General features: G+C 49.3%; 1 protein-coding gene across 1 annotated transcript; it reads right to left on the reverse strand.

Moving 5' to 3' along the window:
* Positions 1-396: 396 nt before the first annotated feature.
* On the reverse strand, positions 397-16308 carry LOC111609911 (mucin-2-like; the record flags this gene model as incomplete). The annotated part of the gene is made up of 5 exons (XM_023341202.1): positions 397-1068; positions 2278-4233; positions 9181-9950; positions 11025-12338; positions 16269-16308. Coding segments are annotated over 5 exons (4752 nt in total), but the record flags the coding sequence as incomplete, so codon positions are not given.
* Between the last annotated feature and the right edge of the window lie 3272 nt (positions 16309-19580).

The raw sequence follows: 19580 nt of genomic DNA on the forward strand, positions 1-19580 counted from the left end.
TGTGGTTGGTACAGCTGTGGTTGTGGTTGCAACTGCTGTGGTGGTGGTTGGTGCTGCTGTAGTTGTTGGATCTGCTGTGGTGGTTGTTGGTGTTGCTGTAGTTGTTATTGCAGCTGCTGTAGTTGTGGTTGGAGCTGCTGTTGTTGTGGTTGGAGCAGCTGTTGTTGTCGTAGGAGCTACTGTAGTTGTGGTTGGAGCTGCTGTAGTTGTGGTTGGAACTGCTGTTGTTGTGGTTGGAGCAGCTGTGGTGGTTGTTGGTGCTTCTGTAGTTGTGGTTGGAGCTTCTGTGGTGGTCGTTGGTGCTGCTGTGGTGGATGTTGGAACTACTGTGGTTGTTGTTGGTGCTGCTGTAGTTGTGGTTGCAGCTGCTGTAGTTGTGGTTGGTGCTGCTGTGGTGGTGGTTGGTGCTGCTGTTGTTGTCGTAGGAGCTTCTGTTGTTGTGGTTGGAGCAGCTGTAGTTGTGGTTGGAGCTCCTGTAGTTGTCGTTGCAGCTGCTGTAGTTGTGGTTGGAACTGCTGTGGTTGTTGTTGGTGCTTCTGTCGTTGTGGTTGGTACTGCTGTGGTGGTTGTTGGAGCTGCTGTGGTGGTGGTTGGTGTTGCTGTTGTTGTCGTAGGAGCTACTGTTGTTGTGGTTGGAGCTGCTGTGGTGGTGGTTGGTGTTGCTGTTGTTGTCGTAGGAGCTACTGTAGTTGTGGTTGGAGCTGCTGTAGTTGTGGTTGGAACTGCTGTTGTTGTGGTTGGAGCAGCTGTGGTGGTTGTTGGTGCTTCTGTAGTTGTGGTTGGAGCTTCTGTGGTGGTCGTTGGTGCTGCTGTGGTGGATGTTGGAACTACTGTGGTTGTTGTTGGTGCTGCTGTAGTTGTGGTTGCAGCTGCTGTAGTTGTGGTTGGTGCTGCTGTGGTGGTGGTTGGTGCTGCTGTTGTTGTCGTAGGAGCTACTGTTGTTGTGGTTGGAGCAGCTGTAGTTGTGGTTGGAGCTCCTGTAGTTGTCGTTGCAGCTGCTGTAGTTGTGGTTGGAACTGCTGTGGTTGTTGTTGGTGCTTCTGTCGTTGTGGTTGGTACTGCTGTGGTGGTTGTTGGAGCTGCTGTGGTGGTGGTTGGTGTTGCTGTTGTTGTCGTAGGAGCTACTGTTGTTGTGGTTGGAGCTGCTGTGGTGGTGGTTGGTGCTGCTGTAGTTGTTGTTGGATCTGCTGTGGTGGTTGTTGGTTCTGCTGTAGTTGTTGTTGCAGCTGCTGTAGTTGTGGTTGGAGCTGCTGTGGTGGTTGTTGGTTCTGCAGTAGTTGTGGTTGGAACTGCTGTTGTTGTGGTTGGAGCAGCTGTGGTGGTTGTTGGTTCTGCTGTAGTTGTGGTTGGAGCAGCTGTGGTTGTTGTTGGAACTGCTGTTGTTGTGGTTGGAGCTGCTGTGGTGGTTGTTGGTTCTGCTGTAGTTGTGGTTGGAACAGCTGTGGTTGTTGTTGGAGCTACTGTTGTTGTGGTTGGAGCTGCTGTGGTGGTGGTTGGTGCTTCTGTAGTTGTGGTTGGTACAGCTGTGGTTGTGGTTGCAACTGCTGTGGTGGTGGTTGGTGCTGCTGTAGTTGTTGGATCTGCTGTGGTGGTTGTTGGTGTTGCTGTAGTTGTTATTGCAGCTGCTGTAGTTGTGGTTGGAGCTGCTGTTGTTGTGGTTGGAGCAGCTGTTGTTGTCGTAGGAGCTACTGTAGTTGTGGTTGGAGCTGCTGTAGTTGTGGTTGGAACTGCTGTAGTTGTGGTTGGAACTGCTGTTGTTGTGGTTGGAACTGCTGTTGTTGTGGTTGGAGCAGCTGTTGTTGTCGTAGGAGCTACTGTTGTTGTGGTTGGAGCTGCTGTGGTGGTTGGTGCTGCTGTTGTTGTCGTAGGAGCTACTGTTGTTGTGGTTGGAGCAGCTGTAGTGGTTGTTGGTGCTGCTCTAGTTGTGGTTGGAGCTGCTGTGGTGGTGGTTGGAGCTGCTGTGGTGGTTGTTGGAACTGCTGTGGTTGTGGTAGGAGCTGCAGTACTTGTCGTAGGATCTACTGTTGTTTTGGTTGGAGCAGCTGTGGTGGTTGTTGGTTCTGCTATAGTTGTGGTTGGAGAGGCTGTGGTGGTTATTGGTGCTTCTGTAGTTGTGGTTGGAGCTTCTGTGGTTGTTGTTGGTGCTGCTGTAGTTGTGGTTGGAGCTGCTGTGGTGGTGGTTGGTTGGGCTGTTGTTGTCGTAGGAGCTACTGTAGTTGTGGTTGGAGCTGCTGTAGTTGTGGTTGGAACTGCTGTTGTTGTGGTTGGAGCAGCTGTGGTGGTTGTTGGTGCTTCTGTAGTTGTGGTTGGAGCTGCTGTAGTTGTCGTTGCAGCTGCTGTAGTTGTGGTTGGAACTGCTGTGGTTGTTGTTGGTGCTTCTGTCGTTGTGGTTGGTACTGCTGTGGTGGTTGTTGGAGCTGCTGTGGTGGTGGTTGGTGTTGCTGTTGTTGTCGTAGGAGCTACTGTTGTTGTGGTTGGAGCTGCTGTGGTGGTGGTTGGTGCTGCTGTAGTTGTTGTTGGTTCTGCTGTAGTTGTTGTTGCAGCTGCTGTAGTTGTGGTTGGAACTGCTGTTGTTGTGGTTGGTGTTGCTGTAGTTGTTGTTGCAGCTGCTGTAGTTGTGGTTGGAGCTGCTGTGGTGGTTGTTGGTTCTGCAGTAGTTGTGGTTGGAACTGCTGTTGTTGTGGTTGGAGCAGCTGTGGTGGTTGTTGGTGCTTCTGTAGTTGTGGTTGGAGCTTCTGTGGTGGTCGTTGGTGCTGCTGTGGTGGATGTTGGAACTACTGTGGTTGTTGTTGGTGCTGCTGTAGTTGTGGTTGCAGCTGCTGTAGTTGTGGTTGGAGCTCCTGTAGTTGTCGTTGCAGCTGCTGTAGTTGTGGTTGGAACTGCTGTGGTTGTTGTTGGTGCTTCTGTCGTTGTGGTTGGTACTGCTGTGGTGGTTGTTGGTTCTGCAGTAGTTGTGGTTGGAACTGCTGTTGTTGTGGTTGGAGCTGCTGTGGTGGTGGTTGGTGTTGCTGTTGTTGTCGTAGGAGCTACTGTTGTTGTGGTTGGAGCTGCTGTGGTGGTGGTTGGTGCTGCTGTAGTTGTTGTTGGATCTGCTGTGGTGGTTGTTGGTTCTGCTGTAGTTGTTGTTGCAGCTGCTGTAGTTGTGGTTGGAGCTGCTGTGGTGGTTGTTGGTTCTGCAGTCGTTGTGGTTGGAACTGCTGTTGTTGTGGTTGGTGTTGCTGTAGTTGTTGTTGCAGCTGCTGTAGTTGTGGTTGGAGCTGCTGTGGTGGTTGTTGGTTCTGCAGTAGTTGTGGATGGAACTGCTGTTGTTGTGGTTGGAGCAGCTGTGGTGGTTGTTGGTTCTGCTGTAGTTGTGGTTGGAGCAGCTGTGGTTGTTGTTGGAACTGCTGTTGTTGTGGTTGGAGCTTCTGTGGTGGTTGTTGGTTCTGCTGTAGTTGTGGTTGGAACTGCTGTGGTTGTTGTTGGAGCTACTGTTGTTGTGGTTGGAGCTGCTGTGGTGGTGGTTGGTGCTTCTGTAGTTGTGGTTGGTACAGCTGTGGTTGTGGTTGCAACTGCTGTGGTTGTTGTTGGAGCTGCTGTAGTTGTCGTTGGAGCTGCTGTGGTGGTTGTTGGTGCTGCTGGAGTTGTGGTTGGAGCTGCTGTGGTGGTAGTTGGTGCTGCTGTAGTTGTGGTTGGAACTGCTGTGGTTGTTGTTGTTGCTTCTGTTGTTGTGGTTGCAGCTGCTGTGGTTGTGGTTGGAACTGCTGTGGTTGTTGTTGGTGCTTCTGTTGTTGTGGTTGGAACTGCTGTTGTTGTGGTTGGTGTTGCTGTAGTTGTTGTTGCAGCTGCTGTAGTTGTGGTTGGAGCTGCTGTGGTGGTTGTTGGTTCTGCAGTAGTTGTGGTTGGAACTGCTGTTGTTGTGGTTGGAGCAGCTGTGGTGGTTGTTGGTGCTTCTGTAGTTGTGGTTGGAGCTTCTGTGGTGGTCGTTGGTGCTGCTGTGGTGGATGTTGGAACTACTGTGGTTGTTGTTGGTGCTGCTGTAGTTGTGGTTGCAGCTGCTGTAGTTGTGGTTGGAGCTCCTGTAGTTGTCGTTGCAGCTGCTGTAGTTGTGGTTGGAACTGCTGTGGTTGTTGTTGGTGCTTCTGTCGTTGTGGTTGGTACTGCTGTGGTGGTTGTTGGTTCTGCAGTAGTTGTGGTTGGAACTGCTGTTGTTGTGGTTGGAGCAGCTGTTGTTGTCGTAGGAGCTACTGTAGTTGTGGTTGGAGCTGCTGTAGTTGTGGTTGGAACTGCTGTTGTTGTGGTTGGAGCAGCTGTTGTTGTCGTAGGAGCTACTGTTGTTGTGGTTGGAGCTGCTGTGGTGGTTGGTGCTGCTGTTGTTGTCGTAGGAGCTACTGTTGTTGTGGTTGGAGCAGCTGTAGTGGTTGTTGGTGCTGCTCTAGTTGTGGTTGGAGCTGCTGTGGTGGTGGTTGGAGCTGCTGTGGTGGTTGTTGGAACTGCTGTGGTTGTGGTAGGAGCTGCAGTAGTTGTCGTAGGATCTACTGTTGTTGTGGTTGGAGCAGCTGTGGTGGTTGTTGGTTCTGCTATAGTTGTGGTTGGAGCAGCTGTGGTGGTTATTGGTGCTTCTGTAGTTGTGGTTGGAGCTTCTGTGGTTGTTGTTGGTGCTGCTGTAGTTGTGGTTGGAGCTGCTGTGGTGGTGGTTGGTTCTGCTGTTGTTGTCGTAGGAGCTACTGTTGTGGTTGGAGCAGCTGTGGTGGTTGTTGGTGCTTCTGTAGTTGTGGTTGGAGCTGCTGTAGTTGTCGTTGCAGCTGCTGTAGTTGTGGTTGGAACTGCTGTGGTTGTTGTTGGTGCTTCTGTTGTTGTGGTTGGAACTGCTGTTGTTGTGGTTGGTGTTGCTGTAGTTGTTGTTGCAGCTGCTGTAGTTGTGGTTGGAGCTGCTGTGGTGGTTGTTGGTTCTGCAGTAGTTGTGGTTGGAACTGCTGTTGTTGTGGTTGGAGCAGCTGTGGTGGTTGTTGGTGCTTCTGTAGTTGTGGTTGGAGCTTCTGTGGTGGTCGTTGGTGCTGCTGTGGTGGATGTTGGAACTACTGTGGTTGTTGTTGGTGCTGCTGTAGTTGTGGTTGCAGCTGCTGTAGTTGTGGTTGGAGCTCCTGTAGTTGTCGTTGCAGCTGCTGTAGTTGTGGTTGGAACTGCTGTGGTTGTTGTTGGTGCTTCTGTCGTTGTGGTTGGTACTGCTGTGGTGGTTGTTGGTTCTGCAGTAGTTGTGGTTGGAACTGCTGTTGTTGTGGTTGGAGCAGCTGTTGTTGTCGTAGGAGCTACTGTAGTTGTGGTTGGAGCTGCTGTAGTTGTGGTTGGAACTGCTGTTGTTGTGGTTGGAGCAGCTGTTGTTGTCGTAGGAGCTACTGTTGTTGTGGTTGGAGCTGCTGTGGTGGTTGGTGCTGCTGTTGTTGTCGTAGGAGCTACTGTTGTTGTGGTTGGAGCAGCTGTAGTGGTTGTTGGTGCTGCTCTAGTTGTGGTTGGAGCTGCTGTGGTGGTGGTTGGAGCTGCTGTGGTGGTTGTTGGAACTGCTGTGGTTGTGGTAGGAGCTGCAGTAGTTGTCGTAGGATCTACTGTTGTTGTGGTTGGAGCAGCTGTGGTGGTTGTTGGTTCTGCTATAGTTGTGGTTGGAGCAGCTGTGGTGGTTATTGGTGCTTCTGTAGTTGTGGTTGGAGCTTCTGTGGTTGTTGTTGGTGCTGCTGTAGTTGTGGTTGGAGCTGCTGTGGTGGTGGTTGGTTCTGCTGTTGTTGTCGTAGGAGCTACTGTTGTGGTTGGAGCAGCTGTGGTGGTTGTTGGTGCTTCTGTAGTTGTGGTTGGAGCTGCTGTAGTTGTCGTTGCAGCTGCTGTAGTTGTGGTTGGAACTGCTGTGGTTGTTGTTGGTGCTTCTGTCGTTGTGGTTGGTACTGCTGTGGTGGTTGTTGGAGCTGCTGTGGTGGTGGTTGGTGTTGCTGTTGTTGTCGTAGGAGCTACTGTTGTTGTGGTTGGAGCTGCTGTGGTGGTGGTTGGTGCTGCTGTAGTTGTTGTTGGTTCTGCTGTAGTTGTTGTTGCAGCTGCTGTAGTTGTGGTTGGAACTGCTGTTGTTGTGGTTGGTGTTGCTGTAGTTGTTGTTGCAGCTGCTGTAGTTGTGGTTGGAGCTGCTGTGGTGGTTGTTGGTTCTGCAGTAGTTGTGGTTGGAACTGCTGTTGTTGTGGTTGGTGTTGCTGTAGTTGTTGTTGCAGCTGCTGTAGTTGTGGTTGGAGCTGCTGTGGTGGTTGTTGGTTCTGCAGTAGTTGTGGTTGGAACTGCTGTTGTTGTGGTTGGAGCAGCTGTGGTGGTTGTTGGTGCTTCTGTAGTTGTGGTTGGAGCTTCTGTGGTGGTCGTTGGTGCTGCTGTGGTGGATGTTGGAACTACTGTGGTTGTTGTTGGTGCTGCTGTAGTTGTGGTTGCAGCTGCTGTAGTTGTGGTTGGAGCTCCTGTAGTTGTCGTTGCAGCTGCTGTAGTTGTGGTTGGAACTGCTGTGGTTGTTGTTGGTGCTTCTGTCGTTGTGGTTGGTACTGCTGTGGTGGTTGTTGGTTCTGCAGTAGTTGTGGTTGGAACTGCTGTTGTTGTGGTTGGAGCAGCTGTTGTTGTCGTAGGAGCTACTGTAGTTGTGGTTGGAGCTGCTGTAGTTGTGGTTGGAACTGCTGTTGTTGTGGTTGGAGCAGCTGTTGTTGTCGTAGGAGCTACTGTTGTTGTGGTTGGAGCTGCTGTGGTGGTTGGTGCTGCTGTTGTTGTCGTAGGAGCTACTGTTGTTGTGGTTGGAGCAGCTGTAGTGGTTGTTGGTGCTGCTCTAGTTGTGGTTGGAGCTGCTGTGGTGGTGGTTGGAGCTGCTGTGGTGGTTGTTGGAACTGCTGTGGTTGTGGTAGGAGCTGCAGTAGTTGTCGTAGGATCTACTGTTGTTGTGGTTGGAGCAGCTGTGGTGGTTGTTGGTTCTGCTATAGTTGTGGTTGGAGCAGCTGTGGTGGTTATTGGTGCTTCTGTAGTTGTGGTTGGAGCTTCTGTGGTTGTTGTTGGTGCTGCTGTAGTTGTGGTTGGAGCTGCTGTGGTGGTGGTTGGTTCTGCTGTTGTTGTCGTAGGAGCTACTGTTTTGGTTGGAGCAGCTGTGGTGGTTGTTGGTGCTTCTGTAGTTGTGGTTGGAGCTGCTGTAGTTGTCGTTGCAGCTGCTGTAGTTGTGGTTGGAACTGCTGTGGTTGTTGTTGGTGCTTCTGTCGTTGTGGTTGGTACTGCTGTTTTTGTTGTTGGAGCTGCTGTGGTGGTTGTTGGTTCTGCAGTAGTTGTGGTTGGAACTGCTGTTGTTGTGGTTGGAGCAGCTGTGGTGGTTGTTGGTGCTTCTGTAGTTGTGGTTGGAGCTTCTGTGGTGGTCGTTGGTGCTGCTGTGGTGGATGTTGGAACTACTGTGGTTGTTGTTGGTGCTGCTGTAGTTGTGGTTGCAGCTGCTGTAGTTGTGGTTGGAGCTCCTGTAGTTGTCATTGCAGCTGCTGTAGTTGTGGTTGGAACTGCTGTGGTTGTTGTTGGTGCTTCTGTCGTTGTGGTTGGTACTGCTGTGGTGGTTGTTGGTTCTGCAGTAGTTGTGGTTGGAACTGCTGTTGTTGTGGTTGGAGCAGCTGTTGTTGTCGTAGGAGCTACTGTAGTTGTGGTTGGAGCTGCTGTAGTTGTGGTTGGAACTGCTGTTGTTGTGGTTGGAGCAGCTGTTGTTGTCGTAGGAGCTACTGTTGTTGTGGTTGGAGCTGCTGTGGTGGTTGGTGCTGCTGTTGTTGTCGTAGGAGCTACTGTTGTTGTGGTTGGAGCAGCTGTAGTGGTTGTTGGTGCTGCTCTAGTTGTGGTTGGAGCTGCTGTGGTGGTGGTTGGAGCTGCTGTGGTGGTTGTTGGAACTGCTGTGGTTGTGGTAGGAGCTGCAGTAGTTGTCGTAGGATCTACTGTTGTTGTGGTTGGAGCAGCTGTGGTGGTTGTTGGTTCTGCTATAGTTGTGGTTGGAGCAGCTGTGGTGGTTATTGGTGCTTCTGTAGTTGTGGTTGGAGCTTCTGTGGTTGTTGTTGGTGCTGCTGTAGTTGTGGTTGGAGCTGCTGTGGTGGTGGTTGGTTCTGCTGTTGTTGTCGTAGGAGCTACTGTTTTGGTTGGAGCAGCTGTGGTGGTTGTTGGTGCTTCTGTAGTTGTGGTTGGAGCTGCTGTAGTTGTCGTTGCAGCTGCTGTAGTTGTGGTTGGAACTGCTGTGGTTGTTGTTGGTGCTTCTGTCGTTGTGGTTGGTACTGCTGTGGTGGTTGTTGGAGCTGCTGTGGTGGTGGTTGGTGTTGCTGTTGTTGTCGTAGGAGCTACTGTTGTTGTGGTTGGAGCTGCTGTGGTGGTGGTTGGTGCTGCTGTAGTTGTTGTTGGTTCTGCTGTAGTTGTTGTTGCAGCTGCTGTAGTTGTGGTTGGAACTGCTGTTGTTGTGGTTGGTGTTGCTGTAGTTGTTGTTGCAGCTGCTGTAGTTGTGGTTGGAGCTGCTGTGGTGGTGGTTGGTGCTGCTGTAGTTGTTGTTGGATCTGCTGTGGTGGTTGTTGGTTCTGCTGTAGTTGTTGTTGCAGCTGCTGTAGTTGTGGTTGGAGCTGCTGTGGTGGTTGTTGGTTCTGCAGTAGTTGTGGTTGGAACTGCTGTTGTTGTGGTTGGTGTTGCTGTAGTTGTTGTTGCAGCTGCTGTAGTTGTGGTTGGAGCTGCTGTGGTGGTTGTTGGTTCTGCAGTAGTTGTGGTTGGAACTGCTGTTGTTGTGGTTGGAGCAGCTGTGGTGGTTGTTGGTTCTGCTGTAGTTGTGGTTGGAGCAGCTGTGGTTGTTGTTGGAACTGCTGTTGTTGGGGTTGGAGCTTCTGTGGTGGTTGTTGGTTCTGCTGTAGTTGTGGTTGGAACTGCTGTGGTTGTTGTTGGAGCTACTGTTGTTGTGGTTGGAGCTGCTGTGGTGGTGGTTGGTGCTTCTGTAGTTGTGGTTGGTACAGCTGTGGTTGTGGTTGCAACTGCTGTGGTTGTTGTTGGAGCTGCTGTAGTTGTCGTTGGAGCTGCTGTGGTGGTTGTTGGTGCTGCTGTAGTTGTGGTTGGAGCTGCTGTGGTGGTAGTTGGTGCTGCTGTAGTTGTGGTTGGAACTGCTGTGGTTGTTGTTGTTGCTTCTGTTGTTGTGGTTGCAGCTGCTGTGGTTGTGGTTGGAACTGCAGTAGTTGAGGTTGGAACTGCTGTTGTTGTGGTTGGTGTTGCTGTAGTTGTTGTTGCAGCTGCTGTAGTTGTGGTTGGAGCTGCTGTGGTGGTTGTTGGTTCTGCAGTAGTTGTGGTTGGAACTGCTGTTGTTGTGGTTGGAGCAGCTGTGGTGGTTGTTGGTTCTGCTGTAGTTGTGGTTGGAGCAGCTGTGGTTGTTGTTTGAACTGCTGTTGTTGTGGTTGGAGCTTCTGTGGTGGTTGTTGGTTCTGCTGTAGTTGTGGTTGGAACTGCTGTGGTTGTTGTTGGAGCTACTGTTGTTGTGGTTGGAGCTGCTGTGGTGGTGGTTGGTGCTTCTGTAGTTGTGGTTGGTACAGCTGTGGTTGTGGTTGCAACTGCTGTGGTTGTTGTTGGAGCTGCTGTAGTTGTCGTTGGAGCTGCTGTGGTGGTTGTTGGTGCTGCTGTAGTTGTGGTTGGAGCTGCTGTGGTGGTAGTTGGTGCTGCTGTAGTTGTGGTTGGAACTGCTGTGGTTGTTGTTGTTGCTTCTGTTGTTGTGGTTGCAGCTGCTGTGGTTGTGGTTGGAACTGCTGTGGTTGTTGTTGGTGCTTCTGTTGTTGTGGTTGGAACTGCTGTTGTTGTGGTTGGTGTTGCTGTAGTTGTTGTTGCAGCTGCTGTAGTTGTGGTTGGAGCTGCTGTGGTGGTTGTTGGTTCTGCAGTAGTTGTGGTTGGAACTGCTGTTGTTGTGGTTGGAGCAGCTGTGGTGGTTGTTGGTGCTTCTGTAGTTGTGGTTGGAGCTTCTGTGGTGGTCGTTGGTGCTGCTGTGGTGGATGTTGGAACTACTGTGGTTGTTGTTGGTGCTGCTGTAGTTGTGGTTGCAGCTGCTGTAGTTGTGGTTGGAGCTCCTGTAGTTGTCGTTGCAGCTGCTGTAGTTGTGGTTGGAACTGCTGTGGTTGTTGTTGGTGCTTCTGTCGTTGTGGTTGGTACTGCTGTGGTGGTTGTTGGTTCTGCAGTAGTTGTGGTTGGAACTGCTGTTGTTGTGGTTGGAGCAGCTGTTGTTGTCGTAGGAGCTACTGTAGTTGTGGTTGGAGCTGCTGTAGTTGTGGTTGGAACTGCTGTTGTTGTGGTTGGAGCAGCTGTTGTTGTCGTAGGAGCTACTGTTGTTGTGGTTGGAGCTGCTGTGGTGGTTGGTGCTGCTGTTGTTGTCGTAGGAGCTACTGTTGTTGTGGTTGGAGCAGCTGTAGTGGTTGTTGGTGCTGCTCTAGTTGTGGTTGGAGCTGCTGTGGTGGTGGTTGGAGCTGCTGTGGTGGTTGTTGGAACTGCTGTGGTTGTGGTAGGAGCTGCAGTAGTTGTCGTAGGATCTACTGTTGTTGTGGTTGGAGCAGCTGTGGTGGTTGTTGGTTCTGCTATAGTTGTGGTTGGAGCAGCTGTGGTGGTTATTGGTGCTTCTGTAGTTGTGGTTGGAGCTTCTGTGGTTGTTGTTGGTGCTGCTGTAGTTGTGGTTGGAGCTGCTGTGGTGGTGGTTGGTTCTGCTGTTGTTGTCGTAGGAGCTACTGTTGTGGTTGGAGCAGCTGTGGTGGTTGTTGGTGCTTCTGTAGTTGTGGTTGGAGCTGCTGTAGTTGTCGTTGCAGCTGCTGTAGTTGTGGTTGGAACTGCTGTGGTTGTTGTTGGTGCTTCTGTCGTTGTGGTTCGTACTGCTGTGGTGGTTGTTGGAGCTGCTGTGGTGGTGGTTGGTGTTGCTGTTGTTGTCGTAGGAGCTACTGTTGTTGTGGTTGGAGCTGCTGTGGTGGTGGTTGGTGCTGCTGTAGTTGTTGTTGTTTCTGCTGTAGTTGTTGTTGCAGCTGCTGTAGTTGTGGTTGGAACTGCTGTTGTTGTGGTTGGTGTTGCTGTAGTTGTTGTTGCAGCTGCTGTAGTTGTGGTTGGAGCTGCTGTGGTGGTTGTTGGTTCTGCAGTAGTTGTGGTTGGAACTGCTGTTGTTGTGGTTGGAGCAGCTGTGGTGGTTGTTGGTGCTTCTGTAGTTGTGGTTGGAGCTTCTGTGGTGGTCGTTGGTGCTGCTGTGGTGGATGTTGGAACTACTGTGGTTGTTGTTGGTGCTGCTGTAGTTGTGGTTGCAGCTGCTGTAGTTGTGGTTGGAGCTCCTGTAGTTGTCGTTGCAGCTGCTGTAGTTGTGGTTGGAACTGCTGTGGTTGTTGTTGGTGCTTCTGTCGTTGTGGTTGGTACTGCTGTGGTGGTTGTTGGTTCTGCAGTAGTTGTGGTTGGAACTGCTGTTGTTGTGGTTGGAGCTGCTGTGGTGGTGGTTGGTGTTGCTGTTGTTGTCGTAGGAGCTACTGTTGTTGTGGTTGGAGCTGCTGTGGTGGTGGTTGGTGCTGCTGTAGTTGTTGTTGGATCTGCTGTGGTGGTTGTTGGTTCTGCTGTAGTTGTTGTTGCAGCTGCTGTAGTTGTGGTTGGAGCTGCTGTGGTGGTTGTTGGTTCTGCAGTAGTTGTGGTTGGAACTGCTGTTGTTGTGGTTGGTGTTGCTGTAGTTGTTGTTGCAGCTGCTGTAGTTGTGGTTGGAGCTGCTGTGGTGGTTGTTGGTTCTGCAGTAGTTGTGGTTGGAACTGCTGTTGTTGTGGTTGGAGCAGCTGTGGTGGTTGTTGGTTCTGCTGTAGTTGTGGTTGGAGCAGCTGTGGTTGTTGTTGGAACTGCTGTTGTTGTGGTTGGAGCTTCTGTGGTGGTTGTTGGTTCTGCTGTAGTTGTGGTTGGAACTGCTGTGGTTGTTGTTGGAGCTACTGTTGTTGTGGTTGGAGCTGCTGTGGTGGTGGTTGGTGCTTCTGTAGTTGTGGTTGGTACAGCTGTGGTTGTGGTTGCAACTGCTGTGGTTGTTGTTGGAGCTGCTGTAGTTGTCGTTGGAGCTGCTGTGGTGGTTGTTGGTGCTGCTGTAGTTGTGGTTGGAGCTGCTGTGGTGGTAGTTGGTGCTGCTGTAGTTGTGGTTGGAACTGCTGTGGTTGTTGTTGTTGCTTCTGTTGTTGTGGTTGCAGCTGCTGTGGTTGTGGTTGGAACTGCAGTAGTTGTGGTTGGAACTGCTGTTGTTGTGGTTGGTGTTGCTGTAGTTGTTGTTGCAGCTGCTGTAGTTGTGGTTGGAGCTGCTGTGGTGGTTGTTGGTTCTGCAGTAGTTGTGGTTGGAACTGCTGTTGTTGTGGTTGGAGCAGCTGTGGTGGTTGTTGGTTCTGCTGTAGTTGTGGTTGGAGCAGCTGTGGTTGTTGTTGGAACTGCTGTTGTTGTGGTTGGAGCTTCTGTGGTGGTTGTTGGTTCTGCTGTAGTTGTGGTTGGAACTGCTGTGGTTGTTGTTGGAGCTACTGTTGTTGTGGTTGGAGCTGCTGTGGTGGTGGTTGGTGCTTCTGTAGTTGTGGTTGGTACAGCTGTGGTTGTGGTTGCAACTGCTGTGGTTGTTGTTGGAGCTGCTGTAGTTGTCGTTGGAGCTGCTGTGGTGGTTGTTGGTGCTGCTGTAGTTGTGGTTGGAGCTGCTGTGGTGGTAGTTGGTGCTGCTGTAGTTGTGGTTGGAACTGCTGTGGTTGTTGTTGTTGCTTCTGTTGTTGTGGTTGCAGCTGCTGTGGTTGTGGTTGGAACTGCTGTGGTTGTTGTTGGTGCTTCTGTTGTTGTGGTTGCAGCTGCTGTGGTTGTGGTTGGTGTTGCTGTAGTTGTTGTTGCAGCTGCTGTAGTTGTGGTTGGAACTGCTGTGGTTGTTGTTGTTGCTTCTGTTGTTGTGGTTGCAGCTGCTGTGGTTGTGGTTGGAACTGCTGTGGTTGTTGTTGGTGCTTCTGTTGTTGTGGTTGGAACTGCTGTTGTTGTGGTTGGTGTTGCTGTAGTTGTTGTTGCAGCTGCTGTAGTTGTGGTTGGAGCTGCTGTGGTGGTTGTTGGTTCTGCAGTAGTTGTGGTTGGAACTGCTGTTGTTGTGGTTGGAGCAGCTGTGGTGGTTGTTGGTGCTTCTGTAGTTGTGGTTGGAGCTTCTGTGGTGGTCGTTGGTGCTGCTGTGGTGGATGTTGGAACTACTGTGGTTGTTGTTGGTGCTGCTGTAGTTGTGGTTGCAGCTGCTGTAGTTGTGGTTGGAGCTCCTGTAGTTGTCGTTGCAGCTGCTGTAGTTGTGGTTGGAACTGCTGTGGTTGTTGTTGGTGCTTCTGTCGTTGTGGTTGGTACTGCTGTGGTGGTTGTTGGTTCTGCAGTAGTTGTGGTTGGAACTGCTGTTGTTGTGGTTGGAGCTGTTGTGGTGGTTGGTGCTGCTGTAGTTGTGGTTGGAGCAGCTGTGGTTGTTGTTGGAACTGCTGTTGTTGTGGTTGGAGCTTCTGTGGTGGTTGTTGGTTCTGCTGTAGTTGTGGTTGGAACTGCTGTGGTTGTTGTTGGAGCTACTGTTGTTGTGGTTGGAGCTGCTGTGGTGTTGGTTGGTGCTTCTGTAGTTGTGGTTGGTACAGCTGTGGTTGTGGTTGTAACTGCTGTGGTTGTTGTTGGAGCTGCTGTAGTTGTCGTTGGAGCTGCTGTGGTGGTAGTTGGTGCTGCTGTAGTTGTGGTTGGAACTGCTGTGGTTGTTGTTGTTGCTTCTGTTGTTGTGGTTGCAGCTGCTGTGGTTGTGGTTGGAACTGCTGTGGTTGTTGTTGGTGCTTCTGTTGTTGTGGTTGCAGCTGCTGTGGTTGTGGTTGGAACTGCTGTGGTTGTTGTTGGTGCTTCTGTTGTTGTGGTTGCAGCTGCTGTGTTTGTGGTTGGAGCTGCTGTGGTGGTTGTTGGATCTGCTGTGGTGGTTGTTGGTTCTGCTGTAGTTGTTGTTGCAGCTGCTGTAGTTGTGGTTGGAGCTGCTGTGGTGGTTGTTGGTTTTGCAGTAGTTGTGGTTGGAACTGCTGTAGTTGTGGTTGGAGCAGCTGTGGTGGTTGTTGGTTCTGCTGTAGTTGTGGTTGGAGCAGCTGTGGTTGTTGTTGGAACTGCTGTTGTTGTGGTTGGAGCTGCTGTGGTGGTTGTTGGTTCTGCTGTAGTTGTGGTTGGAACAGCTGTGGTTGTTGTTGGAGCTACTGTTGTTGTGGTTGGAGCTGCTGTGGTGGTGGTTGGTGCTACTGTAGTTGTGGTTGGTACAGCTGTGGTTGTGGTTGCAACTGCTGTGGTGGTGGTTGGTGCTGCTGTAGTTGTTGGATCTGCTGTGGTGGTTGTTGGTGTTGCTGCAGTTGTTATTGCAGCTGCTGTAGTTGTGGTTGGAGCTGCTGTTGTTGTGGTTGGAGCAGCTGTTGTTGTCGTAGGAGCTACTGTAGTTGTGGTTGGAGCAGCTGTTGTTGTCATAGGAGCTACTGTTGTTGTGGTTGGAGCTGCTGTGGTGGTTGGTGCTGCTGTTGTTGTCGTAGGGGCTACTGTTGTTGTGGTTGGAGCAGCTGTAGTGGTTGTTGGTGCTGCTCTAGTTGTGGTTGGAGCTGCTGTGGTGGTGGTTGGAGCTGCTGTGGTGGTTGTTGGAACTGCTGTGGTTGTGGTAGGAGCTGCTGTAGTTGTCGTAGGATCTACTGTTGTTGTGGTTGGAGCAGCTGTGGTGGTTGTTGGTTCTGCTATAGTTGTGGTTGGAGCAGCTGTGGTTGTTGTTGTTGCTTCTGTTGTTGTGGTTGCAGCTGCTGTGGTTGTGGTTGGAACTGCAGTAGTTGTGGTTGGAACTGCTGTTGTTGTGGTTGGAGCAGCTGTGGTGGTTGTTGGTTCTGCTGTAGTTGTGGTTGGAGCAGCTGTGGTTGTTGTTGGAACTGCTGTTGTTGTGGTTGGAGCTTCTGTGGTGGTTGTTGGTTCTGCTGTAGTTGTGGTTGGAACTGCTGTGGTTGTTGTTGGAGCTACTGTTGTTGTGGTTGGAGCTGCTGTGGTGGTGGTTGGTGCTTCTGTAGTTGTGGTTGGTACAGCTGTGGTTGTGGTTGCAACTGCTGTGGTTGTTGTTGGAGCTGCTGTAGTTGTCGTTGGAGCTGCTGTGGTGGTTGTTGGTGTTGCTGCAGTTGTTATTGCAGCTGCTGTAGTTGTGGTTGGAGCTGCTGTTGTTGTGGTTGGAGCAGCTGTTGTTGTCGTAGGAGCTACTGTAGTTGTGGTTGGAGCAGCTGTTGTTGTCGTAGGAGCTACTGTTGTTGTGGTTGGAGCTGCTGTGGTGGTTGGTGCTGCTGTTGTTGTCGTAGGGGCTACTGTTGTTGTGGTTGGAGCAGCTGTAGTGGTTGTTGGTGCTGCTCTAGTTGTGGTTGGAGCTGCTGTGGTGGTGGTTGGAGCTGCTGTGGTGGTTGTTGGAACTGCTGTGGTTGTGGTAGGAGCTGCTGTAGTTGTCGTAGGATCTACTGTTGTTGTGGTTGGAGCAGCTGTGGTGGTTGTTGGTTCTGCTATAGTTGTGGTTGGAGCAGCTGTGGTGGTTATTGGTGCTTCTGTAGTTGTGGTTGGAGCTTCTGTGGTTGTTGTTGGTGCTGCTGTAGTTGTGGTTGGAGCTGCTGTGGTGGTGGTTGGTTCTGCTGTTGTTGTCGTAGGAGCTACTGTTGTTGTGGTTGGAGCAGCTGTAGTTGTCGTTGCAGCTGCTGTAGTTGTGGTTGGAACTGCTGTGGTTGTTGTTGGTGCTTCTGTCGTTGTGGTTGGTACTGCTGTGGTGGTTGTTGGAGCTGCTGTGGTGGTGGTTGGTGTTGCTGTTGTTGTCGTAGGAACTACTGTTGTTGTGGTTGGAGCTGCTGTGGTGGTGGTTGGTGCTGCTGTAGTTGTTGTTGGTTCTGCTGTAGTTGTTGTTGCAGCTGCTGTAGTTGTGGTTGGAACTGCTGTTGTTGTGGTTGGTGTTGCTGTAGTTGTTGTTCCAGCTGCTGTAGTTGTGGTTGGAGCTGCTGTGGTGGTTGTTGGTTCTGCAGTAGTTGTGGTTGGAACTGCTGTTGTTGTGGTTGGAGCAGCTGTGGTGGTTGTTGGTGCTTCTGTAGTTGTGGTTGGAGCTTCTGTGGTGGTCGTTGGTGCTGCTGTGGTGGATGTTGGAACTACTGTGGTTGTTGTTGGTGCTGCTGTAGTTGTGGTTGCAGCTGCTGTAGTTGTGGTTGCAGCTGCTGTAGTTGTGGTTGGAACTGCTGTTGTTGTGGTTGGTGTTGCTGTAGTTGTTGTTGCAGCTGCTGTAGTTGTGGTTGGAGCTGCTGTGGTGGTTGTTGGTTCTGCAGTAGTTGTGGTTGGAACTGCTGTTGTTGTGGTTGGAGCAGCTGTGGTGGTTGTTGGTGCTTCTGTAGTTGTGGTTGGAGCTTCTGTGGTGGTCGTTGGTGCTGCTGTGGTGGATGTTGGAACTACTGTGGTTGTTGTTGTTGCTGCTGTAGTTGTGGTTGCAGCTGCTGTAGTTGTGGTTGGAGCTCCTGTAGTTGTCGTTGCAGCTGCTGTAGTTGTGGTTGGAACTGCTGTGGTTGTTGTTGGTGCTTCTGTCGTTGTGGTTGGTACTGCTGTGGTGGTTGTTGGTTCTGCAGTAGTTGTGGTTGGAACTGCTGTTGTTGTGGTTGGAGCTGTTGTGGTGGTGATTGGTGTTGCTGTTGTTGTCGTAGGAGCTACTGTTGTTGTGGTTGGTGCTGCTGTAGTTGTTGTTGGATCTGCTTTGGTGGTTGTTGGTTCTGCTGTAGTTGTTGTTGCAGCTGCTGTAGTTGTGGTTGGAGCTGCTGTGGTGGTTGTTGGTTCTGCAGTAGTTGTGGTTGGAACTGCTGTTGTTGTGGTTGGTGTTGCTGTAGTTGTTGTTGCAGCTGCTGTGGTGGTTGTTGGTTCTGCAGTAGTTGTGGTTGGAACTGCTGTTGTTGTGGTTGGAGCAGCTGTGGTGGTTGTTGGTTCTGCTGTAGTTGTGGTTGGAGCAGCTGTGGTTGTTGTTGGAACTGCTGTTGTTGTGGTTGGAGCTGCTGTGGTGGTTGTTGGTTCTGCTGTAGTTGTGGTTGGAACTGCTGTGGTTGTTGTTGGAGCTACTGTTGTTGTGGTTGGAGCTGCTGTGGTGGTGGTTGGTGCTTCTGTAGTTGTGGTTGGTACAGCTGTGGTTGTGGTTGCAACTGCTGTGGTTGTTGTTGGAGCTGCTGTAGTTGTCGTTGGAGCTGCTGTGGTGGTTGTTGGTGCTGCTGTAGTTGTGGTTGGAGCTGCTGTGGTGGTAGTTGGTGCTGCTGTAGTTGTGGTTGGAACTGCTGTGGTTGTTGTTGTTGCTTCTGTTGTTGTGGTTGCAGCTGCTGTGGTTGTGGTTGGAACTGCTGTGGTTGTTGTTGGTGCTTCTGTTGTTGTGGTTGCAGCTGCTGTGGTTGTGGTTGGAACTGCTCTGATTGTTATTTGTGCTGCTGTTTCTGCTTTTTCTCTCGATGGATCTTGTAGTGCTTTTGCAGATATTCTAGCTGTTCGAGATGCTATAGTTTTTGGATTTGAAGTTGTCATTTTAGCTGCTGTAGTTTTTGTTGGAGATGCTGAAATTCTCATTGGAGTTTGTGTAGTTTTCATCATACTTCTTGTGGCATTGGATGTAGTTATAGATGACATTTCCAACAATTCCGCTTTCATTACTAGATAAGAAACACAGGAGAAAAACAAGCGGATCACTGGACGCCCTAAAACATATGAACCTTTTACATTTCCTGATAACTTATGTTTGTTATGAATGTATCCAATGTGTTGTCTATGTAACTTTGTCTTGCAGGAAAACTATTTTTACAGCTCAGTCTTGGCATGATATCATTTTTAAATCATGAAATTTAAAAAAGTTTAAATAAAATTCAGTTTATTTCAACTTCTCTAAATTTCAGCAATTGACAATAAATGTCATCTAGTCATTTGATTTAAAGATATCCTCACAGGTATATCAGACAGCTATAGCCAATCCACAATGCTACTGCTGGTGTTTTCGCTAAAACCAAAAAGATAGAGCACATCACCCCAGTTCTAACATCCTTACACTGGCTCCATGTAGCTCAAAGATTATACTTTATACTACTTTTGTAAGTTTATACATCACCAAAGGCACTTAACACCTAAATACATTAAACATCTGCTGTTGTATCAGTTTTTCAGGCCATTAATCTCTTTTCTTTCTAGTCTGCTCTGTATCCCCCGAACCAGATATAGTGAAGCAGCATTGAGCTTCAATGCACCTCAAATGTATGGAATGAACTTCCATAAAACTGCCAAACATCTGAAACACTGAGTTCATTTAAATCAAGACTAAAATACCACCTGTTTAGAGTTGTTTTTTAACCATAATAAATGGAACATTGTCCAACATATTTTATGTGTTTTGATCATTTTCCTGACAGCACTTGGCAAAATGTAATGTTTGTAATTGATTTTCAGATATGTTGACTATAAACATATGTTGATGGATTTTTTTGTTTTCCCAATGTAAAGCACTTTGAACTGCCATGTTTTTTAAATGTGCTGTAGAAATAAACTTCATTGATTGAATAATTAATTGCTTTTATGACACTTTCCTAAAAAGTAACTTCAATTCAATTACACCTTTATCCCAATAATGCCTAGTTAACCTAAACCTCAACTCATTATTCAAATTAGTTTGAAAAGTTTTCTATTTAAGGAATGCCATCAGATTGCATCATTGACTTGCAGCTTTCACTCCTCCAGGAGGAGCATGTTTGACAGTAGACAATTGCTTATGTAGTTGTTGACTTTACATAAATCACTGTATGTGCATATAGTAACAATGGAAGAGGAAACCTCCCTTTTAACAGGAAGAAACCTGTAGCAGAACCAGAGCCTGGCTCAGTACGAATGGCCATCTGCCACGACCAATTGAGAATATAGAACAGATGCACAAAAAGAAATAAAAGAACTCAGGGACTGCTTTCTATTTTAATGAAAATGATAGCAGCAGAACAGAGACAACTTTTAGTTGTTGGCTGAATCAAACCCAAACAGAACTTGATGTAGCTTCAATGGAGAGGAAAAAAACCCCCAGAGAAAACATAATGTTGACAGTTTAAATAACAGCAAATAATACAAGTTGGAGAGCAGTAGAAGAAGAAAAGGGTGAGTTTATCTTCCAGCAGCCTAAGCCTATATCAGCATAATTACAGCAATAACTCAGGATAGCTCATCTCCTTAGAATGAGTCATGAGAGAAGCTGAGCCAGGGAAGGTGTTTTAAAAGAGAGGGCCGATCAGTTTTTCACGCAGGGACATGATTTTTTTTTCTCCGATAATACATAACACCATTTAAAAACTGCATTCTGTGGCTGTGTTGTCCTTGAATAAGATGTCAATTGCTTTGATGTTCTCAAACTTTTATGTGTGACAAACAAGAAGGGGGTGGGCGCTGTTTCACACCATGGTACCTTATAACAATATGGAAATATTTTTGAGTATTTTGTAAATTTATTAAAAAATTTAAAAAACATAAGTATTCACAGCATTTGCTTAATACTTCGCTGATGAAGCTCAAAATTAGTCTGTAATTTT

This window comes from Xiphophorus maculatus, chromosome 10 (assembly GCF_002775205.1).
Source record: "Xiphophorus maculatus strain JP 163 A chromosome 10, X_maculatus-5.0-male, whole genome shotgun sequence".
NCBI lineage: Eukaryota > Metazoa > Chordata > Actinopteri > Cyprinodontiformes > Poeciliidae > Xiphophorus > Xiphophorus maculatus.